Consider the following 12,462-nt stretch of genomic DNA (forward strand, 5'->3'; position numbering starts at 1 on the left):
AATCTGATTGGTTCAGAGACAAGACAAACAGACATTATAATAACCACAAATATGTTAAAAACTGAGAATAATCAGTAACTCAAGCACACACAATAAAATGTACAGTAATTGAATCAATATAGAAAAAAGGATGTAATGACACCTGGCAGGTTTGAAACTAAAACTACAAAAATAAAGTTTGACCTCCCCTGCATCACAGTCGTATTTTAGTATCTGACCTTTGACCCTCACTTCAGTATCCCACTCTTTTATAACCACTTGCACAAGCTTTTAGCTCAGAATCCATCTTTAAGTCACAATAAAACGGTCGTTTTTGTCTTTTAACATGTGCTTCAGACTGAGCTGTGACTAAAACATGATTTTTCTGTCAAGTTGTTTAATTTTGACCAAGATTTTTTTTTTTTGTATCATGTAACTGTCTTAATTTTCTGACCTAAAACTGATAATAACTAATATAGATTTTTAACAATGTTACTCTTTTTTGCTTTTAACTGTAATACACCCTTTATATTTTAATGTACATGGTTAAAAAACTTTATTGTGACTAAGAAATATCATTCTAAAAACCACCTACAGCCAAACTAAACAAATAATTCATAAATCATCCGTGTTTTTCTACCTACACATCCATTATCCAGTGAAAGGTCTTACCCAGAGGCAAGTAGCACCATTTTGAAGAAAACTATCTGAATGATCATTGACGAGAATTTACGCCACAATGATTTTTTCCTAAAATCTTAAATTTGCAAGTTTTTAAAGATAACTGTGCGTATAAAAATATAGTTTTGTACTAAATAATCTATCTGGACACAAATACTGTTTCACTACTTTTTTTCTTAAACATTTAACAGTCTAATTAAAATCTCTTTAGGACTATTTTTTTATTTTAGTAAAAGTAAAAAAAAAAAAATATTTGAAGCAACATCATCACATTTTTTTGTTTATGTCTTGAACATGTGAGGAAGGAACAAATGAGAAGCTCTGAAATTATTTAAAACATAAAACGCTTTAATCTGATGTGACGTCTGAATAACTGTAAGACAAATGTTGCGCTCTTTTACCGCAGATACAAACACTGAACAACCAGACGACCAGTCACACAATCAGAACCACAAATGCAGCACAAAGCATTTGTCAAGTATAAAGTTTAGGCCGAATTCTCCACAAAACTACCACAAATATTTAACATGAAACGCAGAGACTAAGACTCTGGACCTGTACAACAACGCCGCTGCTAACATTACTGCTGTACATTTAACATAAATTGTAAGTTTTCTTTACATTTTCGTCTTTAAACATCACATAACATGTAGCTTAAGTAGCAGTGAACCCCCTCGCTGTTCTGTTAAAGTCTTTTGGTTCCTCGTCTTTTCCTTTCCGGCCAATCAGACCCATTTCAAACACGGTTGAAATTTTTGTCGCTGGCCTCGACGCTGCCTCTTTCAGCCTTTTAGCGTCAAACTTTGGACTAAAAAGCAGCACAGGCAGTCGGTACGCAAACGAAGGGATTTCTTGCGGCTCATTTGTCTCTTCCTTTTTCTCCTCCTCGCTTTTGTTCAACTCAATCTGGTGCATGATGTTTTCTTTGGTGGAAAACATCTGGAAAAGGACAGCGTCCCACATCTTTGTTGCCTTGGGAGCGTCTTTCGCTTGGTTCTCAACCTGAGCGGCGGGTTGTTCACCTGCCTTCTCATCAGCCTTCGTCGTCTCACTCTGGTCCTGCCCACTGGCCTCTTTCTGAGAACCTAATTCAGGGAATTGAGGCTCTTCTTGTTCAACAACCATGTGCTTCTTCAGTCTGGACCATCCACTCATTTTAGATTTTACCCCCTTTGGCTTTTGTATGACTTTAAGAAGAGGCTCCGCTGCTAGCGCAGACTCGCCTTCTTCCTTTTTCTCAGGTGTTGATTTAGCTGCTGAAGCCAACTCTGCTTTTTCTTCTTTTCCTTTGTTGTCACTTGCTTTTGGTTCAGCAGCAGACAGAGCAGTCAGCTTTGACACATCAGCTTTAGCTTCAGCTGAAGGTTTTGTCACCTGTTTTGGTTCTGAGACTTTAGCTTTACCCTCAGTTCCTGCTTTCTGCTCGGTAGTCTGAACTTTATCTTTGCCTAAAAGTTTTCTCACTGCCTTAAGCGGGTCCTGGCTACCCTCTTTAGGCAGTGGTTGCGTTACTTCAGTACTTTTCATCATCGGTTTGGTTACTTCTTGAGCAGGTGTTTCCACCTTCTCTTTCTCAGACGGTTTTTCCTCTTGCTTTGGAGGTTTAGCCTTTGGTGTTTCTTGAGTCACAGTTGGTTTTTCTACAACGTGACTGGACACTGTGCTTTTTTCTTGTGTTATTGTCGTTCCAGAGGTCTCAGATGCTTGGGAAACTACAATAACGGGGACTGCCGGGATAGTTGAGACCTTCTCATCTTTAACATGAGGTGTAACTGCCTCTTTAGGTGTTTCCTTGACTTTAGACACCTCATCCTTCACAGACACATCTTGGCTAGGTGTTACATTCTCTGCCAGTTCCTCTTTTGCCGTTTTAACCTCCTCTTGAGGCTTAGAACCCGAGAGACCAAATGCTGGAGAGTATGTCTTGATTCCTCCATAAGCAGCGTATTCAGCTGGTGTCAGTCCTCGATAAGAAGACTTGTGTGCCACCTGGGTTGGGGTTTTGGGCCTCTGGAACCCTACAGGTGACACACCTGAGGGTGATGTCCCATATGTTGGGGTCTTTGGTCTTTTATAGCCAGGTCCTGCAGTCATAAGTCGAGACGCCTCATACGTTGGAGTCTTAGGCCTCTGATAGGCATGAGGTGTCACTGCTGGTGGTTTGGGCTCAGATGTTGGCGGTTTAGGTGTTTGTGAGCCCACAGGAGCAGCTGGGGTCTTTGTGCTTGGAAGATCAGGCTCTGACTTTGACTTTACAATACTTTGTTGGGTTGGTATAGCTGCTGGTGGTTCTACCGGTGTCATCACTGAATGAATGTCCCCGTTCAGTATTGTTTCAGGAGGCTTTAGGTCATTGGTCTTCACACTTTGGGAAACAGACACACTATTCCCAGCAGAAACTGTTTTTGGCGTTCTTGACCTCTCTGGGTCTGTTATAATTTGTGATACCACAAATAGGAGAGGATTGGGTCTTGAGATTTCAAAAACAGGTGTTGTGGCTCGGGTCACATGATATGCTGGTGTTTTGGGACGTCCACATGATGTTCTGGATACTTGAAAATCATAAGTTGGTGTTTTCACTCTGATTTCAGATGTTGGAGTAGCTCTCTTCACTTCAGATGTTGGGGTTGCTCTTTTCATTTCAGTTGTAGGAGTTACAACCCTATTTGTTTCTCCTGTTGGTGTGATACCTCTTTTAACTTCCAAAGTTGGTGTTCTTCTTTGGGTATCTGTTCCCATCGCAGTGGGCTGAACAGGTGGGGTCGTACCTCTTCTGAGCTCTGACGTTGGAGTCAAATCTCGTTTTGTGTCTGTTTTACTGTGAGGTACTGTGCTCCCAATAGAGGTTAGTCCAGCTGTGTCGTACACCGGTGGGGTCCTGGATGTCTCGTAGTACGATGTACTCGCTGTGTACATCCGTATTTGAGGGACATCGAACATTGGTTTGGGGGATCTCGAGGGTTCAGTTGCTTTGAATGTTGGACGAGGACTTTTGGATTTAGCAAACGGGGTCAACACAGTGAGAGGTCGGGTCACAGCTTGGCCTCCTGGTGCTGGATAAGGAGTCTGAGCAGGACTTGTTGCAGCAGGATGTGTGCTAAAAGCAGGTTTTCTCACTTCTACAGCTGGTACTGTTGTTTCAGGGACAGAGGAAGCTGGCAGAGATATTTTAGGCACAGCCGCCTGAGCGACTGCTGCTGCAGCTGGTGAGACCCCAACGGTAGCAGAATAAGACACTGTGCTAACATGCTGCGAGTACGAGAACGAAGCGGTCCCCACCGTCTGAGGCGACATCCTAGCAGGTCGACCGTACGCTGCACGATGCGGGTAAGGGGACGCCACATGTTGGTAAAGTGGCCTAACTGTGAAGCGCGGGGGATGCTGGACGTAGAGGCTGGACGGCGTCTCTGGAGTGCGGGGAGGGGTGGCGTGATCGCTGTGCTCAAGGTCAGGGCTGGCTTCATTCACAGGGGAAAGGCTGGAGCGGAAAGGCGCGGAGGACTGCGACGCCTGAGCGGAGGCCTTTTTCTTGGCAGTTCTCTTGATGAGCTTCTGAAGCCGAACATTGTCCTTTCCAGGCTTGGGGAACAGGGGTGGGGGGTACTGCTGGGAAAGCAGGCCCGGCTGGGTGACGGTAGAGTAAGCGACAGCCATGAGCGCTTCAGCCCCCTGGAGAAGCAAAAGAAAACAGGCAGGAAACAGTCATTCGTGGCATTACTGTCAAATATTTGTAACGTTAAGGCAGAACTGTCATAAGGTCTGAGGTCACTGAGGTCAGAGGCAGTATTTCTGCTGTATTTCATTGTACAGATGGTGTCTCTGGTTTTAATGGTATTTGGATGACTGGTGTTATGCTCCCTGGTTGGAAACATGAATAGATTTTTCTGTTTTCTGTTTTATTGCATTCTTATTTTGCTTTTTGTTTTTTTTGTTTTTTTTAATTTTGTGTTTCAGATTGCTAGTGCTTTACATATCACATATCACACATTTAGGGATGTAACGATTACCGGTATAACGATAAACCGCGTTAAAATTACAGATGGTTAGTATTACCGTTTAAATTCTAATTATCATGATAACCGTGTTTGATTGCCACACTTTTAGGGGAAAAAACACGATGTAAAGATCTGCTTTTATGTCAAATATTTGAGTATAGTTTTAATTTATTACAATTTTGATTTTCTATACCTAATATTTGAACCAATATTCACTTTTAAAGTCTTTGAAAAGGTTCTTTTAGCATCTTTGTGTTATTTATGCAATAAATTATATTGATTTTTCAAATCGGATTTTTATATATTTTTTTGTGTTTTTTGTCCTTTATATTTTTACAGTAGGTTAAAGTGAAAAAAATAATAGACAGATGATATAGATGAAGTTGTGCTGAAAAAAAAACCAATACCAAACATGGGTATAGTAAACATTTGTTTATATAGTATATAAAGGCAAAATCAAAAGGACTGAAAAACGGCCAAATAGGCTCAGACCACTAAGGGTTAATATTTGAATGTTTCTGCCAACAGAAGGTACACTGTGGCTATTATTTTATTTGGTTTTTTTGTTGTTGTTTTTTTTGTTTTTTTAATACAACTTGGTTAAATTATATCAGTGTGTGTATCAGTACTTTTTGAACATTTTGAGCACAATTTCAACAATACCGCAATAATAATGATAACCATGATAATTTTGGTCACAATAACAGTGATATGAAATTTTCCTAACGTTACATCCCTACACACATTACATATTAACTTCTTGTAACTGTCTTATCAGTGCATCCTGTGCATCTTTAGAACCTACAGATCAAAATGCACTAAATAAACCATACAATATAGAAACTGATAATTATGTACAATGACTGTGAGTCCATCACTTTATATTTTCTATTTTAGTATTAAACTATCTGTGTATTTCAGTTCACATATTTGTCACGGCACATAGCTATAGACCAAGTTGTGGCAACAGTAGCTGTTTTAAGTCATTTTGTTTACAGCAAATGAATTAATTTACATCTTTAAAATTTATTAATAATGAATATCAAAGACCTTATGGAAAACTACATACAGTATATTTAATATTATCCTTATCTGGCACCTGTTTTACACTGTATGGACATATTATTCCATACTGGGATACTAGATTCAGGTGTGTCTTTGCTAACTGGGGGCTGGGATACAAAATAATAATGATAAATGTCATAATATAATCATATATTTGAATAAATATCATTGAAATAGACTTTTTTAGTTCATTTCAGGGTTCATTTTGTTATCCCTGAACCTGTCATTTACACTTTTAAAATGCTCAAGAGTTAATTTCTACATAATTTACTTAAATCAGGAGTAAAAATCAGTGTTTAAACTTAGAACAAATATTGGTTCAACATGTATCCAGATAATAATAGAAAACAACAGACATGAACATTTGTATCTCAATAATATTTCCTGTAAATGTGAATCATACAGGCTGCAGAGGTGATATGTCTCTGTATGTTTGTCCATATTTCTGTGTATGTTAAGTTTTAAAATGGGAAAATGTCCTTTGAATCTGAACATATTCATATTGTCTTTCTGTCTTTTTCAGATTTGTGTCACTGAGGAGGCGCTTGGAGTGGATTCAACCTTCATAAACATCCACAGATTGAAAATAAGACACGAACAGAAGCTGAAACAATCGTACATATTTCATGTGTATTCAATAAATCACTTTTCATGATCTGATCTATCAAAACCCAGCAGCAAATCCAAACCATTTGTACTTGTTTAAACTCCTCTTTGTTTTTGTATTTTCTCACATACAATATTATGTATATATCTGATTGTGAGCTTCACCATTCCTGTGTTTTCTAATGTCCGACTGATCCTTGTGTTAAACCATCTAGAAAAAAAAAAAAAACTTTGTCAGTTAAACATTTTTGAATAGAAAAGTTTACATTTTCCATTTGTGTGGGATTACAAGATTTTTTTATTCATTAAACAACAAAGTATTTGATCTGTTCTGGCCTTGAAATATGGTTTAAGACCAATCTGAAACTGTTTGGGAGGAGTACTTTGTCAAAAACTGTAAAATTATCAGACTTTATTCTGATAATGATGATTTTGCAAATATTAAAGTCTGCATGTCTTGTCTGAATTTGCTACCTAAATAGAGAAAAGTGGCTTGATGTTACCGTGAAAACAATCACACAGACACATGATCTACAATATACAATCAAACTCTTTTTTTTTTTTCTACTATTTTTCCATTTAACCCATTGGTGCCTTTAGCTCTGTTTTCTGAACTACTGCAGACACGTTTCACCTGAATATAAAGTTACTGAAATCCCTGCTTGTATTTGTTTATAACCTTTTTTTCATAAATAAATTAAAAAATCTTTTATACTTTAGTGTTGACTTGTCTTTTTTAGTCTTTGTTTCTGTTGTTGGCTTCTGCTGTTTCAGTGATATCTAAATAATGTTCACATTGATCTGGCATGACTTTTGCTGTGGTCATCCATTCCATTCTCTAATCCAGTGGTTTTCAACCCCATTTTAACATCACAAATTTCTGGCGACCCCAGACATTCAAAACCGAGACTTTTTTTTTCTTTTTTTGACTAAAATCAATTTGTTTTTGATCATGTAATAGTTTGCTATACTATGTTGCAAATAAACGTTAATTTTAGATGACATTCAGTCTGTATAATGTATATTATTATGGATGGAGGCAGAAAAGCCAGGTGTAGATTACTGCACAAAGTGAGAATTTTATTTTCCTTGGTCAGGATATGTACAGTCAGTCCAGCTTGGATTTACAAGGCTGACAATTAATACTGAACAAACAAGAACTCAGACTATGAATTATTAAAGAGCTGCAGCATCTGAAACTGACCACAATGAACATTTGACAGATAAACAGTACCACAGTGCTTCAGTTTCAGCTTCAGTTTGTCAGGTCTTTTATGTACTGTGATTATCTCTCTTAACTCACCATATATTTTTTATCAGTGAGTTTTTATTTTTGTCAATTAGTAGAAATTTCAGGCGACCCCATTTGAATTCCAGGTGACCCCAAGGTTGGAAAAAAAAAACTGCCCTAGTGGTTTTAATCTGATCATCCTCTGACCTCTGAAGTTTACAAATAATAAGCAGAAGTAGAGATCACTTACAGACATCGTACTGTATCGTGTTGCACTGTTAAGTCAAATCCATATCAGTCCAAAATGTCAAAACTTCAGGAGCTAACTGTGTTTAACCCATAAAGACCCGGTGCTACTTTTATGTCAGTTCCCAAATGAATTTTTCTTCTATATTTAACCTTTCTTAAGTGATTTACCAGGATTTAGTACAATATTTTTTCAGTGAAAATCAGCTATTTTCCTATTTTTAATTGACTGATTATGTAGAGCAGGGGTTGCAAACTCATTTTAGTTCAGGGGTCATATTCAGCTAAATTTGATCTGAAGTGGGCTGGACCAGTAAAATAATAACATAATAACCTATAAATAATGACAACTCCAAATTTTTGTCTTTGTTTTACTGTAAAAAAAAATAACATTAAATAATGAAAATGCTTACTTTTATAAATTATCCCCAAAAAAAAGGAAAAAAAAAAAAGAAAAAATTTAAATTTAAAAAAGTAAGAAAATTTAGTGCAATTTTAACAATATTATTCTGAATGTTATGAATGAATATTATGCTGAATTTTCTTTAGACATTTCAGGTTGTTCATATTTGTTCAGGTTATTCACATTTTAGTGTTACAGGAGAGTTTGTAAATGTAAATATTTTCATAATTTAAAGTTATTTTTTGCACTAAAACAAAGAAAAAAATGTACGTTGTTAATTCTAGATTTTTTTGGCTTAATTGAAGATTTTCTTTTACTTAATTGAAGATTTTTTGGGGGGCTTAATTGAAGATTTTTTGCTAAATTTGAGTTTTGTTGTTTTGTTTTTTTTTACTTAATTGAAGATTTTTTTGTCTTAATTGAAGATTTTTTTTACTTAATTGAAGACTTTTTTTTGGCTTAATTCAAGATTTTTTTTACTTAATTGAAGATTTTTTTTGGCTTAATTCAAGATTTTTTTACTAAATTGAAGATTTTTTTTTTTTGGCTTAATTCAAGATTTTTTTTTACTTAATTGAAGAATTTTTTTGTCTTAATTCAAGAATTTTTGCTAAATTTGAGATTTTTTTGTTTTTTTACTTAATTGAAGATTTTTTTTTTTGTCTTGATTCAAGATTTTTTTGCTAAATTTGAGATTTTTTTTGGCTTAATTGAAATTTTTTTTTTTTTTTTTTTTTGGCTTAATTCAATAATTTTTTCTTATTTCAAGCTAAATTTTTTTGCTTAATTCAATTCAAGACTGTGGTATTTTCTCACTTGGCAAAAACATCCCAGGGGCCGAACTGGACCCTTTGGCAGGCCGCATTTAGCCCCCGGGCCGCGTGTTTCACACCCCTGATGTAGATGTTCATTAAAGCTCAGATTAAAGTTGAGGGTTATCATATCAAAAACAGAAGAAAACATGACTTTTTGGCAAGATCGATCATTATCTGAACATAAATACAGTGTCTCCATCTACTGTCATTGATCCAACTCCATGGGTTTTACTGGTGAATCAATGTTGTAGAACATGACAGTGTTTCCACGGTAACTACGGAGTCTCTGAACGTCCAAATGGGTCATATCTGATGACCATGAAAAGATGACAAACTGCATTTTACACCAATTATTTACATGTTTTGATCAGATTAGTGGATCAACAGGTATTAAACAGTTCATGTCAGTAGACATTTTTTTCAGTGGTGGATGTTTGGGTCTTTATGGGTTATGGAGGTCTGTAACTTTTTATCGCACTCACGAAAGCATAAAATTGGACATTCCACACATGTGTATTGAAGATGACTCATCCCAGAGTGTGAGCGCTGCTTATGAAAGCCAGAGTTCAGCGCCGCGAGCTGTAAAACTGAGCTGAACTCTTCCTGGATGATGTTACCCCCTCACAGCTGATCCTACTCGGCCTAATTTTAGTCTGAAGGCAGAGAGGACCCACGGCCAATCACACGCTCCCCTTTTTAAAGACTCCTGGCTTTTTACAGGCTGCATCACTTTTCCAAAAACAATAAATCAGGACACTGTGATGCAGATCAGATGGAGCTTCAGCTGCTTTAAGGATCTAAGAAACAAACGGGTGTGCATGAGAAATACTGTGCATGAGAAGGGGAGGTTATATTTCAACATCACCTGCAGGTGGATTCAGTCAAAACCTCTTTCATCTGTGCAGGTTTTCATTTCATTATAACATCCATCTGGGGCTAGGATTTGTGATGGAAACATGGATCTAGATTAAAATATAACGTTAGCTCTGAGGTTGGCAGCAGAAAAAAAGTCTGAATTTATTAAAAATGGTTCAACCTCTGGGGAGTTGGTGATGTGTTGTACATTTAATGTTAATTTGGCAAATAAGTTACAGTATTTTTACGTACGATGGAAACCTCAAACTGTTATCGAAGTGCTAAAAATGTTATTTTACTGTTGACAGCAAGTAGAAAAATACATTTTAGTGTGCACTGGCTTTTATCATCTTAACCCTTTCATGCATAGTGGTCACTACAGTGGACAGCTGTTCTACAGCTGTTCTCTTGTATATTCATGGGTTTTGTTGTTCTTTTTTTTTCTTTTTTTTTTTCTTTTGTTTTTTTACACATATCTTTATTAAAGTTTTGAGACACTACATATATTTTCTGACATGAATTGGTAACATTATGTAGATCTCTCCTGAGAATAAACCCCCAGAATCACAAGCCATCCCCATAGTTTTTACACAATTTATCAGTAAATACATGTTTCTGTGTGTCAAAAATTAGCACTGGTGTCCAGTGTCCAGCCGAGTGGACATTTTTGTAACTTCATGAAAAATTGGTTCTTAAGAATTTTTTTTTTAATTTTTTTTTTTTTTTCTGTTTTTTTTTAAATTATTTTTATTTTATTTATTCTTTTTTATTTATTTTTCAGAAGAAAATTTTCAATTACATTGGTTTTTTTCATGCCTAAAGAGGAATAAAAACACTCAGGAAAAAATTTTGATTAAGATTTTCATAATTCGTGCATGAAAGGGTTAATGTATAATTACTTTTATTGTTTCTTTTCTTTCTTTTATGTGTTTTATTTGTTTTTATGTCTGTGTACATCACTTCCGCCAATTGTTTGGCATTATAAATAAAGCTGAGTCGCATTGTACTATGTATAACTGGAACAAATAAAACCTATCTTATCTGCATTTATTTGAGTTCATCCACTAGGAACCATGAATATCCACTCTGAAATTTCATGTAAATCTTTCCCCTGCCTACATAACATACACATATAGATGTGTGTGTGTATATATATCTGCTGAAGGGTGAAAGTAAATGCAGAACATCTGACCTCACCACGTCACAGCCTCTGACACTGGATAGCGCCTCAGAAAAACATGAACGCTGAGGATACACTGTCACGAAAGACAATTTAAATAATGTGGATGAATCTGACTGTCTGAGCTTTGAGGTTTTGCCATTTTTATAACCATCAAAACCTTAGAAATAAACCTCACATAAAGTTTTTGTAGTAAACTTTGATTTAATTATGAGTCAGGTTTATAATAAGCAACATGATAGATATCTGACATCATTTAGCCTGTGCAAAAGAACTGTATAATATCCTCAGTTTACTATGTGTGTCACCTCAGTGAAATGTAGGCCAGATCTGGTGGTGTTTTAAAGCCCCCCCATCCCCCTCCCCATCCCCCTCCCATCCTGAACCTGCTGTCGGTCTGACACATGAGAGCTCTCTCCTCCTTTTAAGGCTGTGGTAGGTTCGGTATTTGGAGCGCCTTCAGGATGCAAGTTCAAAAGAGGAAAGGGTAATAATAGCCATGTAATAAAAGCCTAGCCGATCTACAATGGCCTCCTTAAGTAAAAGAATCCACCCCAAAATGTCATTCACCTCCAGTGATGTTATGAGGCTTCACACAAACACAAACAAACAGTGAAGGTCTGTTTGAAAATGGAGCCACTTACCAGGTAAAAGCTTGTTGCAGATGTTTCAAAGCGCTCCAGGCAGGTTCCCCTTGAGAAAACAGGAGATAACAATTCAATCAATTCAAGTTCAATGTTAAACATGAGGACTTTATTCCCTATAATTACAACAAACAGGATGATTACAACTCCAAAGCCAAAATGTGATGTTTCAGTCATGCTTCATTAAAGACAGGACACATAAATGACAGGGTAGAGTGTTTTTGAAGCTGCAGGGAGCACAGATCTGCTGGTGTTTTAATGTTGCACTGAGGAAAAAAAAAAAAAAAAAAAACACACACCGAGCTCCACAAACACATGCCTCATCGATGGCTGCAGAGGTGAGGGGTTCTGCATTCGACCACAGCTGCCTCCCTGACACTGCTAACAGCTTCCTTACACTCTGTCTGGAGAATAAAAGGTGGAATTGTGGCGTGTTTACCTGTGCGACTGCTGCTTGGGGGGTGGCCGGCCGGCTGCTGCCTGCTTGTCCCAGCCTGAAGTGTCAGAGCGGTAGGTTCATGTTGAGCCCAACTCGACCCCCCTTCCTACAAATGGAAGGAACAGACGCCATGGCAGTCCAAAAATAAATCCTGAGTCCTGTGAGCTGCTCAGAGTGACAGCAGCGTCGTCGTGACAGCAGAGCGACAGCAGGGATAGGCCACAGCACCTTAGGTTTCACCACCTCAGGGATCTAAAAGTGGGGTCCGAGAGCCATCCAGGGGTCCTTCAAGGATGTACCAGGGATCCAACAGGGAGCTTCAG

General features: G+C 37.3%; 2 protein-coding genes across 5 annotated transcripts in view; one reads left to right on the forward strand and one right to left on the reverse strand.

Annotated features, from left to right (window-relative positions):
• Positions 1-7,045, forward strand: part of lsp1a (lymphocyte specific protein 1 a) — a 49,306-nt gene extending 42,261 nt beyond the window's left edge. For all 4 annotated transcript variants that reach the window (XM_030137310.1, XM_030137309.1, XM_030137307.1 and 1 more), the window contains one exon: positions 6,244-7,045. In XM_030137310.1, coding sequence (XP_029993170.1) covers positions 6,244-6,257 — 14 coding nt within the window. In that variant the 3' untranslated portion in view covers positions 6,258-7,045. The remainder of the gene's footprint in view (positions 1-6,243) is intronic.
• Positions 857-12,243, reverse strand: prr33 (proline rich 33). The gene is made up of 3 exons (XM_030137305.1): positions 12,140-12,243; positions 11,701-11,749; positions 857-4,329 (listed from the first exon to the last, which is right to left on the reverse strand). Exon 3 carries the CDS (start codon positions 4,312-4,314, stop codon positions 1,315-1,317), a length of 3,000 nt encoding a protein of 999 aa, XP_029993165.1. The 5' UTR covers positions 4,315-4,329; positions 11,701-11,749; positions 12,140-12,243; the 3' UTR covers positions 857-1,314.
• Positions 12,244-12,462: the final 219 nt, after the last annotated feature.

The sequence above is a fragment of the Sphaeramia orbicularis genome, chromosome 6 (assembly GCF_902148855.1).
Source record: "Sphaeramia orbicularis chromosome 6, fSphaOr1.1, whole genome shotgun sequence".
NCBI classification, from domain to species: Eukaryota; Metazoa; Chordata; class Actinopteri; order Kurtiformes; family Apogonidae; genus Sphaeramia; species Sphaeramia orbicularis.